The sequence below is a fragment of the Rattus rattus genome, chromosome 14 (genome assembly GCF_011064425.1).
Source record: "Rattus rattus isolate New Zealand chromosome 14, Rrattus_CSIRO_v1, whole genome shotgun sequence".
Taxonomy (NCBI): Eukaryota; Metazoa; Chordata; class Mammalia; order Rodentia; family Muridae; genus Rattus; species Rattus rattus.
In genome coordinates, this window is record NC_046167.1 from 477801 (window position 1) to 496679 (window position 18879).

The window sequence follows — 18879 nt, forward strand, 5'->3', positions numbered from 1 at the left end:
GGAAGTTACCCTGGGGAGATAGGAAAGGCCAGGAAGACAAAGATTTCCTTCTGATTACACATACTTGGAACTGCAAAATGTACTTTTAGAATTAAAAAGGACAGAATGCCCGGCAAAATAACCTAAGGCTTTATAAATGCCTACCTGATATTTCAAGAGAAAACAGCCATGACAAAAATTATTATCCCAGAGAAGAAGCTATCTGTGGATAGGGCACCAATTTTTCTTTTTTTTTTTTTTTCTTTTTTTTGGAGCTGGGGACTGAACCCAGGGCCTTGTGGTTTGCTAGGCAAGCGCTCTACCACTGAGCCAAATCCCCAACCCCAGGGCACCAATTTCTATACTTGAATTACTTACTCAGAGCCCTCCTATGTCTCTTAAAAGCTATGGAACTTTTGGCAAGGCTTTGGCAAAGGCCAGAAAAGGAACAGAACAACTAATTTGGTGAAGATCCCAAGCAAGGTGGACTATCTAGGACACGAGGGTGTTCAATGGGGATCATAAAATCAGTGGCATGTCCATTCTCACTGCTCCAGACAATAAATGTTTAACAAAAATTACAAAAATCAGACAAGCAAACAAAACAATGGTCTCAGGCATTATATCTAAAATAAATTTCTTTGACAGTATGATCACATGACTTACAAGGTATCATTTATAACAAAAATCTAACAATTTACAGCTGCACTTTTGTGCAGAGTACTCAGGAAAGAAAAGTATGTACAGTCATTTGTTTTGATGAATACCACTATTCAGTCCTGCAATACTGGGAAGGCGGAATGTATCTGGCACAAAAAGAACTCCTAAGAGTTACAAACTAGAAAAACAACACTTTTAAAAAAGATTTTTACTTTTCTGGTAGAAATATAAAAACTTGCTTGTGTGGGAAAGGTTAAAATAAAAAGTCCAATTGTACAGGTGGCTTGAACACTTAAAAGTTCTGTCCCTTAAACCAACAATCACCAGCAGCAGTGTTTACAATCTAAATATAAATAAATGGGCAGTGCCGCCCAAGTAGCAGCACAGAGCAAGCAACTCACAGTGATGCTGCAGGGTGATCTCAGTGCAGAGGAGGGAACCTTTCCAGTATCCTGCAGTAGGACACACAGTGTCACTTCATGCTGCCACCTGTAACTGAGTGTCCTCACAACTGTACCTTCAGTGGTACCAAAACTGACTGGTTTTAAGAAAAAACACGTGGGTAGGGGAGACAGGAGTCCATGGCAGACAACTATGTGGTCTTCCTGAATCCCTTTAAGATGGGGTAGATGTTTTCAAATGCTTCATAAATCTCTGCTCTAACTTTAGCACCTACAAAGACACATTGGAACAGAAACGAGATGGTTAAGTAACATTTCTTAAAATAGAAAGTAACATCATTACCTTAAAACATAAGTACAGTTCTCTCCATACCCAATTAAGACAAAAAATGGCATTGAAACAAATGGCGGGATCCTCTTATCACAATCCTAGCTGCTGCACCCCTCTACCACACTTCCTTTTTTTTTTTTTTGAGACAGGGTTTCTCTTGTAGCTTTGGCTGTCCTGGAACTTGAAAACTTGAATAGACCAGGCTGGCCTGTCTCTGCCTTCCAATTGCTAGGAGGATTAAGGGTCATGTCCAGCTAGCTCTCCAGCTATGTTTTTAGAACAGTATTTTCTTAGTATTTTCAAAAGTGATACACCTAGTGACCTTTAAACACCCTAGACCATCATTTCCTCACTATATAGTTGGTCCTAGGCCAGGGTCCACAAGTCAGCAAGACAATATCCACCCCCTAGTCTAGTTCCTTCCCATACTTGGTCCTGAGTGACATAGTAGCTGAGAAGCACTGAGGACTGAAACCTTACTCTCCCAACAGTTGATGTTCAAGTGAACTCTTCTCAATCTTGTTATCTCAGAACTGTACTCTAATAATTTCAGTGCAGGGGCCAACTGAAAACAGGCAGTGTTCCCTCCCTGCCTGCCGCCACAATCGAGCTTAAGTAGCTGACAGCTACAGCAGCTGCTCTTCTCACTCGTCCACCCTTCTCATGAAGTTAGGATGGGGTGCAAAACTTCAACAAAAGCATCCTCCAAGTGGGCAGACAACTGTCCCAACACAGAAGATCCCATCCCAACGTCCTCTGCAGTTTCAGTACACCACTTCCCTTTCAACTTACCTGTTAATACAACTTTTCCAGAAACAAAAATAAGGAGAACAATTCTGGGTTTGATCATTCTGTAGATTAATCCAGGAAATAATTCTGGCTCATAGCTAGAAAGAAAATGGGAATACAGGTTAGAAATTAACAGTTTTTTGTGTTTCTAGATACAAAGAGGCTATGTGCCAGAAAGTACTGAGTGAACAATCCAGGTGTAGGAAGAGAACCTCTGCCAGTCAGGAGCCACGTATCATGGACATGGGGACTAATTACTGACTGCAGGTTCTCTCCTATCACTTAATGCTAGCTTCACAGATTCTAGATTTTCTGTGATGAAAACAAGACTTGTATGCTCAGTCTGATCGCTATTTAGAGTCACTTTTGAGTTAGTCTAGGTATAGCAGCTTATCAATACCTCACTATTCATTCCTAAGCTAAGAGTGACAGTCAGCCTTGTAATCATCTCGCCTTCCTGAATAGAACTATGCTGGAGCTGTTTTTCTAACATCTGAAATTAACATTAACCATCTACCTGAATTAACACTAGTTAATGTACTCTAACAGAGTGATCTCAGATTTCTTTGTTCTGCCTTTCTTGGGAGTGATCTGGAGATAAACTCAGGACAGGTCTTTATGAGGAAGAGCAACATGAGCGAACTCCTGAAACTCAAACAGGAGTTTCTATGTTGAAAATGGTACCCAATATGGCAGGATTAAAAGTGTCATGTGCAGAGGACATGGAGCAAGAGGAATCTGGTGAGTGTGAGGGTACTGGTGAGCTGGTGTGGCTGCAACTGGGAAACAGACGCCGAGATAAAGCTGTGAGTAGGGATGTTAAGCAAATACCCAGGCTGAGAAAGGCCAGGAGGAAACTGGGCAGTCCACCTCTGCAGCTCATCTGTACACTGTGCTATGTTGTCACCAGGAGAAAAGTGATGGAAGAAACTACCAATTCATGTATTTACATCTAGTGATTGACTAACCAACTGGTGAGCAGAAGTGAACTAAGTCATTCCAGTGACAGAGTCAGGGTGTCATGTGACAAGGAAATGGGACTTGTAAGAACAGTAGAGAGAGCAGTAGCACAAGTGTAGCAATACCTTGTGTTTACAAGTATTTAACTTCAACTACATCATACATGCTTAGAAACTGCACATCTTACGTGTAATTCATCCTAAATGATACCTGAGAAGATTATAAATGGACTTTGGAAAACTCCTCCCCACACTTCTTAGACCTACCTACTGAACTGCTGGTGGGTCAACACAAGGCCTTCCAGCCTTATGGGGAACTTCACATCACAGCTCCCCACCATGTTCTGGATCTTGAAGTCTAAGAACTTAGCTGGGAAGCCCAGCTTCTGCACAACTCTAGCGTATTTTCTTGCTGCTAGTCTGGATTGTTCTTCACTACAGAAAGGAAAATCAGTGAGTTATATACGGAAGCTTAATGGAATAATTTAGACGAATAACAGAGTCTAAATTAGGAAAGTAAACTATTCCTGTGTCCTTAACAGAAACCATAAATCTACCAAAACTCAGCCTTCTATCTGGCACATTCCTGCCAAGCCCTAGGATTTAAAGGACTCCATGTAGCCTGTGGTTCAATTAGCATGATCACATTCTGACCTATATTTTCTACTGACATGAAAACTTCATTTTTACCAAAAAAATTAGTAAAGTTTATTATTGAGGAAGACAAATTCTATCTTCCTTTACATCAAATCTCTATCCATTTTTAGGATCCCACTATGGGATAAAACTGTGATTTTCCAACTCAGAGTTTATGTGAACAGCAGAATCTCACAGGAGATCAGGAGAAAAAATGGGAGTGTGGGGCAGCAAAGCTATGCAAAGTAACTAGAGCAAAGTATTCAAAAGTAATGTGAAAAGTGCTAGCCTGGTACACAAGGACAGTAGAGCCTTTCTTCTTTCACAATTCATCCACCATAAACAAAGCATTTCTTAAGGATACCTCTTGGCTCCTGTGCACACCATTTTCCCAGAACTGAAGATCAACGCAGTTGTTCGTGGCTCTCTTATTCTCATGATGACTGCAGCAAACCGCTAAAATGGTCAGAAAGAAGCATTAACAAGGTGTGAACAGAGGGCGCCTTCTTCTGTTGACTACGAGTCTGTGTGCCTGAGCGAAGCTGCAGTGCTGCAGGTCCCAGGCCACACGATCTTCGCTACACCAGACATTCCTATCAATGAACTTAAACAGGATCATTTCAAACGTTTTTTAACGTTTTCTTACATTTATCTATTCTTTGTATTTCTTTATAAAGTTTTAAATTTATTTTTAAAATGCTTGATCTTCTTTCTACCATTTTGTAATTCTCCTTTCTTCTCTTTTGAACTTCCCAAGTTTGTCCAACTAAAGCAACCCACGAGTACTGAAATCTCACTGCAGAAAATACTTAAAGCAATGCTACACACAAAGGAAAAAAGTCAGACATGAAAGCTCAGGAAAGAGTAAGAATCAATCTTATGAGGAACAGATGAATACATGAGAACTAAGAATCAACCCTGTCAGACTCAGAAAAGCAACTAATTCCTAATGAGAATAGGAGAGAAAGCCAACCAGAAAAATAAATCAAAGTTTCAGGAATCAGATAGTTTCCCAATAACAGCTCTAAATGAAAATAGTCTTAACTATCTAATGACAAGACAGAGGCTATTGTTTACTCTAATCCACCATTTGCTGACTGTAAGAAACACACCTCAATAGTAAAGATCTGATTCGGGGTTGGGGATTTAGCTCAGTGGTAGAGCACTTGCCTAGCAAGCGCAAGGCCCTGGGTTCGGTCCCCAGCTCCGAAAAAAAAGAAAAGGGAAAAAAAAAAATAGTAAAGATCTGTGCAAACTCAAAGTGAATGCAAAGGAAAATAATAAAGTAAACAGAAACACAAAGCAAGCAGGGTAACTACACTCATCTGACAACGTGGGCTTCAAGCAAAAATGAGATGAGGCTACTACATCTTTGTAAGGGTGAATGGTCACCAAGTAGATACAATAGTTGTAAATATTAAAAACAATAAAAACTTGGTTAGCTGAAACTGACCAGTGACCGATTGATTCTTATCGTTAATCTTCCAGTTAGCCTTATACTCAACTAAAAAACTGGACTTGAAATAGACCCCACATTTCCTGTATTTAAGACCATTCTTTCCTTCAACCTCCAGATACTGCTACACTGCCAGTTTTAAGATGACACACAGCTAATGAGATTATAATACAAAGACCAGTGGGGGTTGGGGATTTAGCTCAGTGGTAGAGCACTTGCCTAGGAAGCGCGAGGCCCTGGGTTCGGTCCCCAGCTCCAAAAAAAAAAAACAAAACAAAACAAAACAAAAAACAAAACAAAACAAAACAAAATACAAAGAACAGTGACATACACTTTTAATTCCAGCATTCAGAAGGCAGAGACAGAAGAAACATAAGGTAGGTAGTGTTTATACAGAACAGCTTTACAACCTAGGACTCTACTTGGTTTGGGCTATGAACACGCCCTTCTGCTAATAATGAACCTGGCAGCCTGAGACCCTTACTTGCATGCACAATCCACACACAGTCCTCTCCAAACCCAGAAACTCAGGACCCACGCCTACACAGATCTCTCTCTCTCTCTCTCTCTCTCTCTCTCTCTCTCTCTCTCTCTCTCTCTCTCTCTCACTCACACACACACACACACACACACACACACACACACGTACATATATACATACATACACAGGACACTTAAGAACAGTGGAATAAGTTTCTCCTTCCTTTGATTATCGTCAAACACAGATATTCAGTTATGGCCAAGTACAAGGTGTGTGTGGTGGGTGGGTGGTGATTGATTAATCCTGATACTTTTGGATGCCTGTGTCCTCTGAGTGAACGTTTATGGGGAACCCCCTATTACCATCTTATATCCATGCAAACTAGGCATGCACATCACTAAACTCAGCTGCACCACAACTTCACAATAGACACGTTATATAACCTGATCTTGTTTGTCAAGTAGAAAGCCAAGCCCCTAATAACCAAACTCCTCTCTCCTGTAGCTCTCTATATCCCAGGAATCTGAGGCCCTCGAGGCCTTTCTCGCTCATGTAGCACACCCTCATTCCTAACAGTCTATTTCTTTCTGACCTGAACTAATGCCTATAAAGGAATTGTTAGTTTGAAATCTGTGTGGACCTTTAATTCCTTGAATAAAAAGCCAAGAGGCTCACAGGAGGATGCATAAGGCACCCCCACAGAAGAAACTAAAGGCTCTCATGGCCAATGTCCACTAAAAATATATGAAAGGTGTGGGGTGGGGGACTGAGATTCACTGGTGAAGGAAATGGAGCTAACCCAGCAAAACTGGTTAGGGTACTGAGACCAACAGCCAGGTTATAGTATAGAAAATTTCAAGGTGTCTGAAGAATTTACAAATAACTAGAACTGTGTGTTCCTTAATGACCTACCAAGTTGTAAAAGGACAAAATGCCTGATTAGCCTCTTCCTGGCCACCAGCTGTCAGTAGCTGTTCTGAGTTCTTTCTGTTGCCTTTTCTTTTTCATTAATAACACTTATATATGTGCACATGCATGTGTGTGTTTGTGTACCCACACACACCTTGTTTTCCTCTATTAAAGGGAACCTATGAGGTATTGGTTTCCACAGTATAGGTTTACAGGTACTAGATGGTCCTTGGATGAATGCTTCCCACTTCAGGAAACTTCTACAAATTTTCTCAACCTAGCTTTCTCCTTCAACATCTAGGCACCCAGGCAGCTCCCCATCTAGACCTCACAAGTATCTGCTCATCTGCCATGCAGATGTTCCCTATGGAAAAAAAGAGAAAAAAATCTTTCCTACTGGTGCAGGTACACACAGTAGGCTGTTGTGGTGGTTTGTATATGCTTGGTCCAGGAAGTGGCACTATTAGGTGTGGCCTTGTTGGAGTAGGTGTGTCACTGTGGGTGTGGGTTTAAGACCCTCATCCTAGCTGCCTGGAAGTCAGTCTTTCACTAGTAGCCTTCAGATGAAGATGTAGAACTCTCAGCTCTGCCTGTACCATGCCTGCCTGGATGCTGCCATGTTCCCACCTTGATGATAATGGACTGAACTGCTGAACCTGTAAACCAGTCCCAATTAAATGTTGTTCTTTATAAAACTTGCATTGGTCATGGTGCCTGTTCACAGCAGTAAAACCCTAACTAAGACAGAAGTTGGTACCAGGGACTGGGGTGTTGCTGTGATAGGTTTTTGTTTGGAAGAATGTGGATGTGGGGACTTTGGATTTGGAAAGCAGTGGAATGCTATAAATGGGGCTAATGGGCCATCCTAGTAGGAATATGCAGGACTTTGCTGCTGTGAGTGATCTGAAATATGTAGACCTGGCTCAAGAGGTGTCAGAGAAGAATTTCAGAATGTGGGATAGAGACTGTTTTTGGTGGTATTTTGGCGAAGAATGGAGTTGCTTTTGCCTCTGTCTGAAGAGTCTACCGGAGGCTAAGGTGAAGAGAGTTATGTGAACTGCACTGAAAAGAAAGTCTCAAGAAAGCCCAGCAGACTTTGTTCTCTGGTTAGGTCTCCCGAAGAGCATTGTGAACAAGTGCAGCAAGCTTAGAAAGGAAAGATACAAAATATATGGTTGGAGTATTAAAGGGGCACCAGGAAGTGAAAAGGATCTGAATCCTGTGTTCTAGGAGACAGCAGATTAAGGGAGGGGGACTTTGGGGCAAGATCCTTCCCAGCTAATTTAGATCCAGGCACACCTTTAATCCCAGGAGATAAAAGCCAAGCAGAGTTCAAAACCAACATGAGACAGAGCAAGCTCTAAGTGAAGAAAAGCTTGAATCCAGGCATGGTGGTATACACCTTCAATCCCAGGAGACAGGAATGCAGATCTCCAAATTCAAGGTCAATCTACAGAGCAAGATCCAGAACAGCCAAGTTTACCCCGTGAAGGAGTGGAAAAGAGGAAGCTAGTGATAATGAAACCGGGAGGTATGTTCCAGCTCCTGCAAGCAGCAGACCTCTGCAGCTTCTGGCTTTATTGTCAACAGGAGACTATGGGGACAATTGTGCTGGTTAGCTGGAGCTACGAAATAGTGGTGATTAAGAAGAGAACAGCATCACTGAGGTGAACTCTTTTGGGATGTGTTTTCTAAGAGCACAAAGAAGCTGCGTGCGTTCCAGAGATGGCCAAGGTTGTACCTCATGCTGCAGCTGTACTTGGTAATTTGTAAGAGTCGCCCAGGTGGTACTGGTTTTGAAGTCATGAAGAGGTCATGAAGAGTAGCTGAGGCTGGGCACTGTGAGAGGCCATGGAAGGCCACTGATGAAGGTGCAGCCTCAGTTGCAGCTGACAGCCCGAGACTGAAAGGGTGATGCAAAGGATTTGAGGCATAGCACCATGAAGAGAGCCTATGAGAGGTTACTGGTGAAGCCTAGCTGCAGAAGAAGACCCCAGTATATTAGAGATGCAAGTACCATGGGATGATCACCAAGAACAGCAGCAACAGTGGAATAGATCAACCTGAGCTTAGAGTGCTTCAGAGGGCAGAGCTGAAGAAGTGACGCCAGCACTTTGGAGGAGTCCAGAAGATTATGTGTGGATCACGCACATTGAAACGAGAAGCCGTAACACTGAAGTTGCCTTGGAGACCTCAAGATAATCAAGATTCCAGAGCCATGACCTATCTGCTGAGGAAAAGTGCTAATAGGGAGTAAAACCAGCCCAAAAATGAAAGAAGTGTGTTGAGTCAACGAAGATGAAAAAGGAGTTGAAGATTTCAAAACCACTTTGTCATCACACATGGAGATGCAAGAGTTTGAAGTTTGCCCAGCTGGTTTCCTATCTTGCTTTGGGGATTACAGTTAAGTGACTGGATGGATCTCAGAAGAGACTTTGAACTTTGTTGAGACTGCTATAGACTAAGGGACTTTTGAAGTTGGACTAAATGTATTTACATTATGCTATGTTTAGGTATGGGCCCCATAGACTCATATGTTTGGACAAGACTATGGGGGCCAGGGAATGGAATGTGATGGTTTGTATATGCTTGGGCCAGGAAGTGGCACTATTAGAAAGTGAGGCTCTGTTGGAGTAGGTATGTCACCGTAGGGGGCAGGCTTAAGACCCTCTCTCCTCCTAGCAGCCTTCAGATGAAGATGTAGAACTCTCAGCTCTGCCTGCACCATGCCTGCTTGGATGCTGCCATATCCCCACCTTGATGACAATGGACTGAACCTCTGAACCTGTAAGCTTGCCACAAATAAATGTTGTCCTTTATAAGACTCGCCTTGATCATGGTGTCTGTTCAGAGGAACAAAATCTTAACTAAGACAATCTTGTCGATCAAAAAAAAACCTTACAAGTTATACAAAGGTAGGGAAACATGTAATAAACTTCTTGTACTTATAGCCAACAATTATTACTGACCAATCTTTTACCACCCACATAATCTATGCCCAACTCTTCCACAGGACTACTAAAGTAGACACTACAAGTATGTCACCAGCTACGCTTCAGGATCTAAATGGAATAGTCTGTTTTCCAACTTCATGCTGGGTGCCCACCACAATGTGAGTGTATAGAAACTTAGTTTATTGTATGGACTTCTACATTTAGAAGGCCACATGTATAGTAGGTATTTAATAAAATACAAGTTAAAGAACTGAGGACACACTTAGTGGACAGCCCTATTGTGATTAAGGTCCTAGGTTAAAACTCCAATACTGCAAAAACAGGAAACCCAAACAAATGAAAACATCCCAGAATGACCTTTTCCTATGCACTTAACATTAAAGATAAGCAGGATACATACTCATTTTGCTGATATCAAGAAACAAGCACAATACAAGTTTTCTCACCAACATTTAGGAAGAATTTTCTGTTTATCTCATACAGTATAAAATACATGAAAATGGGTCTGACCTTGGGATTATATTCAGCATTTCTGGCACGAAGTGCAATGGTCTTTAGGTCAAGTTTACAGCCAAGATTCACGGTGGATACAATATTTCTATAAGAAATTTGAAAATATGATTAGTGAAAATACATAACTTTTAAACAATGTCTTTAGGTAAAGTTTGCAACCAAGATTTTTCTTTGAATACAATATTTCTACAAGAAATTTGAAAAGAAAACATGATTAAGATTGATAATTCATTGTTTTTCACCAAGCTTTAATTTAAAAAACATAACCAAACCCTGCTGACTTTAAATGTGCCCCTAAAAGGTGCCCCATACCAGATACTCTCACTTAGTACTCAAAATGTACTGTGAGGCGGTACCTATTACATCCTTATCAGACAATCCACTGGGCCTCTCGGGAATGGACTGTCTTTGGCTTGGGATGCATATGACAAGCCAGCTTAGCAAACCAGCAAACTTCATGCTAGTGACAAATCCCATCTTCAAAACCAGGGTGGGTAGTGTCCTGAGAAACAACACTTCAGATTCTCCAACATACAGAGGGAAGTGCATGTACACACGTGCAAAAATTACCATTATCCACCTGGGCCTAAAGCACTGCTTCATGCCACTGAATCCCATTCTTCCAGTATTCTAGGAAATACTTTTCTTTTCATCTTGAGACCCGTTTCTCAGGGTAGCCCTGGCTATCCTGGAGCTTGCTCTGTAGACTAGATTGTCTTGGAAAACACAAAGATCTGCCTACCCCTGCTTCCTCAGTGCTGGGACTAAAGGTGTGGGCTTCCACCACCTGGCCTAGAACTTTTAATAAAAACTTATTAGTGTAAATCTGCAACCCAGCATGTGGGAGGCTTAGGTAGGAGAATTATCAAGAATTCAAAAAATTAAGAATTGTATTATATAAACAGCACCATGCTAGCCAGGTTTGTCAAATCAGATAGTCTCAAAAATAGCCCCCAAAATTGAATTTAAAAATTAAATTTTATTAGACTAGTTTTCTCTAGTACATAATCATAAAGCCAGGTAGCCAGTTTTTGCTTTTCTAATATCTATTTCCCCCTAACCAAGGTAACACTAAGAAAAAAATTCTTGTTTTACTTAAAAACGAGTTTGACTCAGCATGCCCATACCTGAACTGAATTTTCAGGTTCACTTTGGTGTACCTGTCACAAATTTAGTCAGTCAAATGATAAATGTATTCCTATTTTAGAAAGTTAAATATTGTGAGGGGGCAACATTTGGAATGTAGGTAATAAAATAATAAATTTAAAAAAGAAAGTTAAATATTTACCTGAATTCTTTATAAGTCTACTGAACTGACACCTAATAAGAAATACTATTAGATAATGGAAACAGTAATGTGGTAAATTGCGTGCTCTGTGGATATTGAAACAAGTTATGTCCTAAGCTCATAAGTGATTTGATTGATTGATTGATTGATTGATTGATTGATTTTCTGGAGCTGGGGACTGAACCCAGGGCCTTGCGCTTGCTAGGCAAGCACTCTACCACTGAGCTAAATCCCCAACCCCTCATAAGTGATTTTAATCAGAAGTATAAACCTGGATGCCTGTGGACGTCAAGCAGGCATGGAGAAATAATTTAGAGCAGTTCAGACAAAAGGAGTGCTTACAGAACTTATCCCTTTAAACTCAAAAGTAATTTAAAATTGTACACAGGCAAGGTATAGTCAGGTTATGCCACTTAGTTTAAAAAAGGAGCTGGCATGGCTTACAAATGACACTATCTATGCAGAAAACTAAGTGGAAATGGGAAACAGAGTTGAAAGTAGGAAGGAAGAGTTATTAAACACAAAAACCGAATAGTGTTGTCTGTGAAGAACCGTTTAATCAGCCACTAAGCTGTCTTAAAGTAAAGCTATATATATTCTTGTTACTAAGTGGTGTTTGGAAAGTCTGGGCTGTTTCAGAAAGAAAAAAGCCTGAACCTTCCACCTTTTTTACATGTGAGAAATACTTCTCTGAGGCAAAAAATTCCTCAAGACAACTGCTATCCTCACTCTAAGAGTGACTAAGATCTCCAAAGATATAAATACAGCCCTCACAGCCAAAACTGAAGAAAAACCTGGACCCTAAGACCTGTGCTGACACTATGGCAGAGGCTGTGATACAACTGGCCTGTGACTCTGCCACTTAGCTATAAAGAATTGTCCACAGCATCAGTGAAGGTCAGTTTGCATTTCAGTGGCCAAAATACATAAACACAAGCAACTCCACTTCTAAGGGAAAGTCTCTGCTGAGAGCACTGACCCACTATGTAGCTTTAATTCCTTGTCAAGAACAAATGAAGTCACAGTATAACCGAATTACCACTGGGTCACTTCCTTAAGTAAATCCACTGTCAGAAAGCAAATAGTGTAATAGCACCGAGTACCTCTTTTGGTGCAGAGACATAGGGCAGGGGACACAGGACAGGAAACACAAACAGAAAAACCGCGCACGCGCGCACACACACACACACACACACACACGTACACGCTCACTTGCTCGCTCACTCACTCACTCACTCACTCACTCACTGTTACACACAGGGGGTTGGGGGCGGTGTGTACACAAGTGAGAGGTACTCACTGGAGCTGTGGTACAATCCCAGAGCTCTCAGAGGCTGGTGTGGCAGGAGTGATAGGGGTCATAGGAGTCATTGGTGAAGGATACAAGGGGGTGGTGCCTGGCAATGGTGCTGTGGTTAGAGTTTGAGAATGGAAGAGTTGTGGGGTCTGGCCTGAGGCACCCTGTGTGGGCTGCTGAGATGTTGATTGCTGTACTGAGGCTGCTGCAGTTGCTACTGCCTGCTGTTGCTGCTGCTGTTGCTGCTGCTGCTGCTGCTGCTGTCTTTGTTGCTCTTCCAAAATAGATAAACTATTGGTGTTCTGAACAGGCTGTGGAGTAAGCCCTGTGCCGTAAGGCATCATTGGACTGAAGATGGGAATTCCAGGAGTCATGGCACCCTGTGGAAAGCAAGGAGAGCAATGACTAAGAGACTGATGGTGGCTCATTTAGCTTTTCCTTAGTAGGTAAGTATTTCAGTATACGTCATTCAGTAGTAGAGAAGAATCCGTGTCCTGAGATGCACCACTATCTTCTGTAGTACTGAGCACAGTAGACGAGCACTTGGGATTTGAAATCTGGCTGTTATTTATGATATGATGTAAGAAAGATGCTTAGCCTCTCAAGCATATCTAGACCATAAAGAAAAAGCATATGTCCCTATTTAAAGTACCACTCAGTATCCAGGCATCTTAGCTCTGGGGGCAGAGGCAGGTGGATCTCTGTGAGTTCGAAGCTAACCTGGTTTATAACACAAGTTTCAGGGCTGCTATGACACAGAGAAACCCTGTCTCAAAACACCAACACCTCCCCTCCAAAGTACTATTCAGTATATGCACATTATCCACTAAGACTGTGTCAATTCTGGATGATGGATCACATGGTCACCTAGAGGTTCGAGATGACAGGCTCATGGACGCCTCTATCATACTACTCTAAAAAGCAATTTACTCTACTAAAAACAAAAGTCAACAAAGTCTGTAATATACTGTCAACTGCCTTTTCTATAATGCTTCTATGTTTTACAAATATAGATTTAATTCTAATTGAAAATTTTATTTACAAAAATAAGGTAGATTTAATTAATTATGTGGAGGTAGAAGAACAACAGAGATGGTAAAGTTTATACTGAATTGGTAATAATCTAGGTGTAATTCTATTGCAAACACACACACATGCACACGTTTACCATCAAAACTAATGTTTAATTCAAAGCAGATTTGGTAGAATTTTGTAATAGGAAAGTGACTGCAATAGGAGCAAGAAGGAACCTTCTGGGGTAAATAAAAGTTTTACAGCTCATATAGTTGGAACAGTCTTCTAAATAAATTAGGTTCCAAATAAATTTCCCAAACAAAAGAGCATCATATCTACCTAAATCAGAAATTTTCACAAAGTAAAACAAGCTTGAAGACTTACAAACCCATGTTCAATACTGCATGGTTACATGTCACTTTCTCTTGCTTTCTCTTAAAGGGAATGCCAGCCCTCCTTTCCCTTCCCTCCTGCTCTATTACCTGTGGGGAGGCCAAGCCCTGAGCATAAGGTGGAAGGCTGTTGTTCTGGTCCATGATTCTCACTTTCTTCGGTACTCAGATTTTTCCTAGAGCATCCTCTTATCTCCTTAGAAACTTCTTCGACTTTCTGGGTTATCTTCACGCACCATGAAACAGTGATGCTGCTTGGAAAAATATGTTTTAAGTTTAATGGACACAGGTTTCATGTTCACACAAAATAAACACATAGAACTGTTTTGGAGTGTGTGTGTAAATGTGTAAATACACACACACACACACACACACCATATGAATATATGTATCCTTTACTCCCAAAGCCTAGTCTATGTTTCCTGTGACTCATGTAAAACCACCAACAAAACCAAAAATTTATGTTGCTGTGTGCTTAAATATTCTAAATATTCTAATAGTACTGAAAATTAAGGTATCGAGATCAATAGTAAAAATTATTGGAGAACAGGTTGGTAAGAAGTGGTTCAGTAGGTAAAGGCATGTGCTGCCTAGATCCTCAGATCCTAATAATCTGAGTTTAACCAAATGGTGAAAGGAGAGAACAGACTCTCACAAGCTGATTCCTCACATAAAGGTAATTGATTTTATATGTGTGGGTATTTTGCCTACATGTATGCCTGTATATCACTTTCATGCCTTGGTGTCTGCAGAGGCCAGAAGAGAGAGTCAGATGCCCTGGAACTGAGCCACCATGGCATCATATTAAAATAAACATGGGTCTTTGGATATACAACTTGTAACTTTGAAACCTGTGTGTTCTTTGTGAACTTAGACAATAAATGTTTAGGGGTTGGGGATTTAGCTCAGCGGTAGAGCGCTTGCCTAGGAAGCGCAAGGCCCTGGGTTCGGGTCCCCAGCTCCGAAAAAAAAAAAAAATGTTTAGATTAAGATCAAATTGTAGGGTGTGAGAGATGGTTCCAACCTGGTTCTCTGGAGGAGTAGGCAGTGCTTGTAACCTCTGAGCCATCTCTTTAAGAACCAGCATCAGGGACCAGCCCTTTGTACCACCTTCACCCTCATGTCCCACCCCCAGCAAAGGCCTTGGCAAACTAAAGGCTGAGGGAAAACTAATTTGTAAGCAAACTGTACTGTAAGAAAAGAACACTTACTAGGCACTGTTTGTACAGCTCTATTAAGTCAATTCTGGTTTTATACCATTCCCAATACCTCAAGCTTAAAGTATCATATTGAACTGGACACAATATGCTTTAGGTAATCATTTTTTTTGTGTGTTCTAATTTTAATTAAAGGCAGGCTAAACAACAGATGAAACATTAGCTCATTAGATCACATTAATTCAAACCACGCCTGGAACTGAGTTTCTTAAATCGTCAGCTCTTTAGTGGTCATGGATGTGAAATATGAATATGGATTAGGAGACTATGAAATGTGCTCTCTTTTTCTTTGTAAAGGCAGTAGTGATAAAACCCAGAGCCTCCTAAATGGCAGGCAAACGCCCATCCTCAATTCCTTAAAGATACTTTTTTTTAAAAATCAGCTCAGTTCATATAGACCAATGGCTTGCTCGGAGATGCCATAAGAAGTGAACGAATCAACATTCCAGATACAAAGATAAAGAGGATACGGTCCTTATCAAACAGTTCAGTATAAAACAATACGGAGACAACTATAAGTACTTAGCAAACACTAAAACTGCAGGCGTTTACAAAGTAAGGCAAGATGTTGGAAAGCTGAAACCAGCATTAGTGTCTTCAAGACACCTGCACCTACCTATGACTGGTCTCGGCATTTGTGACCATGAATGAATGTTATGGAAGAGTACAGATTAGAGTCAAGAGGCAGCAGAACGTTCTGCAGTCAAGAGCACTGCTGCTCTTCAGAAGGACTAGGTTTGATTCCTAGTACCCACATAGCTACTTACAACTAGCTATAAATCCAGTCCCAGGGAATCCAAAGCTCTCTTTTGTCTTCTATGGGCCCCGGGCATGCACGTGATACACATAAAGACATATAAGCAAAACAGTCATATATGTAAATCTTTTAAAAGTTAAGACGGAATTGAAGTACCCTTTCCAGAGGTCTGAGCTCTCACAAAGCAGGGACAATCTAACACAGGTCTAGCAAGAGGAACAAAACCACACAAATCAGCACTATCGCAGTACAAGTCACAAACATGAAAGGGGGACAAAGCCTTGCATGTAGTATGTGACAGGCTTAGAATGTAAAGTCACTACAAAAGATGACAAAGCAGCTAGCTGTAGATAGGGTTGCATAATTCAGGGTATAAGATGTCACTACACAGACAATGGGAACAGTTAAAGGATGTTAAGGTGCAGTTTGAATATCTTCTTGGTCCAAGAGCGGATAAATCTGAGAAAACTGAAGACTGAAAATTCAATTTCAGAGATCACTGTTTTGGTTGGGAAAAAAAAAAAAAAAAAAGAAAAAGAAAAAGAAAGGCTGGATTTAATGTCCAAAGTATAACCAGAGATTTATCCAGATCACTTTCTGCAAACGAAGTTTACTGAACGCTCGCTTATATAAGACTGGGGAATGTGTAGTATCCTTCGCAGAGGTCATCTCACACCTGCAGACGATATTAAACTACCTTTTCTCATCTGCATCTTAAAACCGCAATAATCGCTGCACAAACTTATTTTTAGGTTGTTTTCAACTTTTGGAAACTGAGTCATCAAACTGAATATTTGGGAAACCAATTCTGCACAGTCTTCAAGCGTCTGCTTCACCCAATCCGGTATCTTTTCCCAGAAAAGCCTACTCGGAGTTTTGGAAAACCACGTTAACTTGAACCTAAAGACTGACAGCGTGTAAATAAAGAAGCATGCGTTTTTATGTTAAGCTCGACTGAGCTTGAATCTCGAGCTTCTGACGAGATGCTCCGTCTCAAGAACCGCTTCCTAACAGAATTATTCTTACTGGGGACAAAACGAGCAGCCGCAGGCCTGGGTAAAACTGTCTTCCACCGGGGGAAGCAGCTGAGACGTACGGTGCGCCGAGCTGTCCGGTGCCAGCCCCTTGGAGAGGCTCACACTTGGCACTGGATTTCATGACCCCGCCGAGGCGGTGGTCCAGAGACTGGTACTCCCGGAGCCGCCGCAGCCCGCGCGGAGGACCGTTCCCCGCCCGGCCGCGCGCCCATTCCGCGTCTCCTCCGGCAAACTCCAGGGGCCCGCTGCAGAAGTCGCTTTTGTTAAGGCCTCCAAGCAGAGAAAAGGATGAAAGAACCGTTACCTGGGCACTGCGGAGAAAATGACGCGACCGCAGAAACCTAGCCAAACCGCCAGCAGATACCCGCCACCGCTACCGGACTCGACCCCACCGAACGCCTGACGCACATCTGATGCCGTCACTTCCGCCAGTTGCGCTCTGGACTGGAGCCCGGCTTGTTGTGCCTAAACTGTGAGACACTCGTGAAAGAAAGGGGTTGGGTTGGTGTCCCAGCATTTCCGGGACCAGGCCTCTGACCGCCCTTTCTAGCTGTCAAAGAGAGATGTAGAGTGTGTAGCGGGAACAGTGTTGGGGATGTGGCTATGAGGATCATTCTCAAGCAAGCGTTCTACCACTGAACTGTATACATCCTCGATCTTCCACGTGTTGTTTTTGTTTTTTTGAGAGTTTCTCCTTGTCGCTCTGGCTGTCTTGGGACTCACTCTTGTAGAACAGGCTGGTCTCGAACTCAAGAGATCGCTTGGCAAGCTCACTGGTTCCTCCACTTTGCTCTGTAGAGTTGAATGATAGTAGTAGTTGCCTCTTAGAGATTTGTGAGCTGGATAACGTGAATGGCAAGCAGACACTTCTTATTATGTTCTCAGTAAATGTCAACTTGCGTCCAAAGAGGAACAGCAAAACAAACGGCTTTGTAGTCACAGACTCATTTCTATTTTAGCTCTGCTACTACCAAGCTCTCGTCCTTGCTGTCACAAGAAAACGTCAGCTGTTTCTTAGACTGGTTCTTAATGCTTGATTTGATTCCAACATATCTTAATTTTTTCCTTCCGTGGTTCACCTAGGCATATACATGTGGTGTTGTGCTCACTCCACCCCTGCTCTGTGTGTGTGTGTGTGTGTGTGTGTGTGTGAGAGAGAGAGAGAGAGAGAGAGAGAGAGAGAGAGAGAGAGAAGAGAATCTGTGTGTTGTGTATAGCTGTTGAATAGATTGTCTATTATGCATAGACTCTAATGAGTACAATAGTATTGTGTATCTATTTTCTCCTAAAGGAAACATTTTCTCTTGGAAGTACAGGGAACCTCAGAAGACTGGGGAATTAAGAAAACTTAACTTTGGCTTACTGCTTGAGGGGCTACAATCCAGAGGGGAGCATGACACCTGGACTGCATCCACAGATCGGAAGCATAAATTAGATAAATATTAGTTCGCTTCTTTATTTAGTCCGGAAATCCAGACAATGAGGTGGTACCGCTTATATTTTGGTTGGGTCTTTCCTCTTCTATTAAACCTTCTTGAAACGCCCGCATAGACATGCCCATGGGTTTTACCTAGGTGATGCTAAATTCTGTGAAGTTAACAATATTGGGGGTTGGGGATTTGGCTCAGTGGTAGAGCGCTTACCTAGGAAGCGCAAGGTCCTGGGTTCGGTCCCCACCCCCGGAAAAAAAAAAAAAAAAAAAAAAAAGAAACAATATTAACCATCAGATTCTGACTGGAAACCTAGTATTGCTTCCTGGGTCTCATGGCTGCATACACCACACAGTTGACTATGCATCCCGATTCTCAG

General features: G+C 41.8%; 1 protein-coding gene across 1 annotated transcript; it reads right to left on the minus strand.

Moving 5' to 3' along the window:
- Nucleotides 1-585: 585 nt before the first annotated feature.
- Tbp (TATA-box binding protein) lies at nt 586-17476 on the minus strand. Its single transcript, XM_032885140.1, has 8 exons — nt 17375-17476; nt 14150-14310; nt 12657-13033; nt 10066-10153; nt 4120-4211; nt 3387-3554; nt 2164-2258; nt 586-1311 (listed from the first exon to the last, which is right to left on the minus strand). Exons 2-8 carry the CDS (start codon nt 14201-14203, stop codon nt 1232-1234), a joined length of 954 nt encoding a protein of 317 aa, XP_032741031.1. The 5' UTR covers nt 14204-14310; nt 17375-17476; the 3' UTR covers nt 586-1231.
- Nucleotides 17477-18879: the final 1403 nt, after the last annotated feature.

What these genes read in the sequence shown, in the direction of transcription:
- Tbp (XM_032885140.1), bottom strand. Translation starts at nt 14,203, where the DNA reads ATGGACCAGAACAACAGCCTTCCACCTTATGCTCAGGGCTTGGCCTCC. An exon ending in GGGATTGTACCACAGCTCCA is followed by an intron (nt 10,154 to 12,656) that starts GTGAGTACCTCT and finishes AATTTCTTATAG; the next exon opens with AAATATTGTATCCACCGTGA. An exon ending in ACCCACCAGCAGTTCAGTAG is followed by an intron (nt 2,259 to 3,386) that starts GTAGGTCTAAGA and finishes TTTTCTTTCTAG; the next exon opens with CTATGAGCCAGAATTATTTC.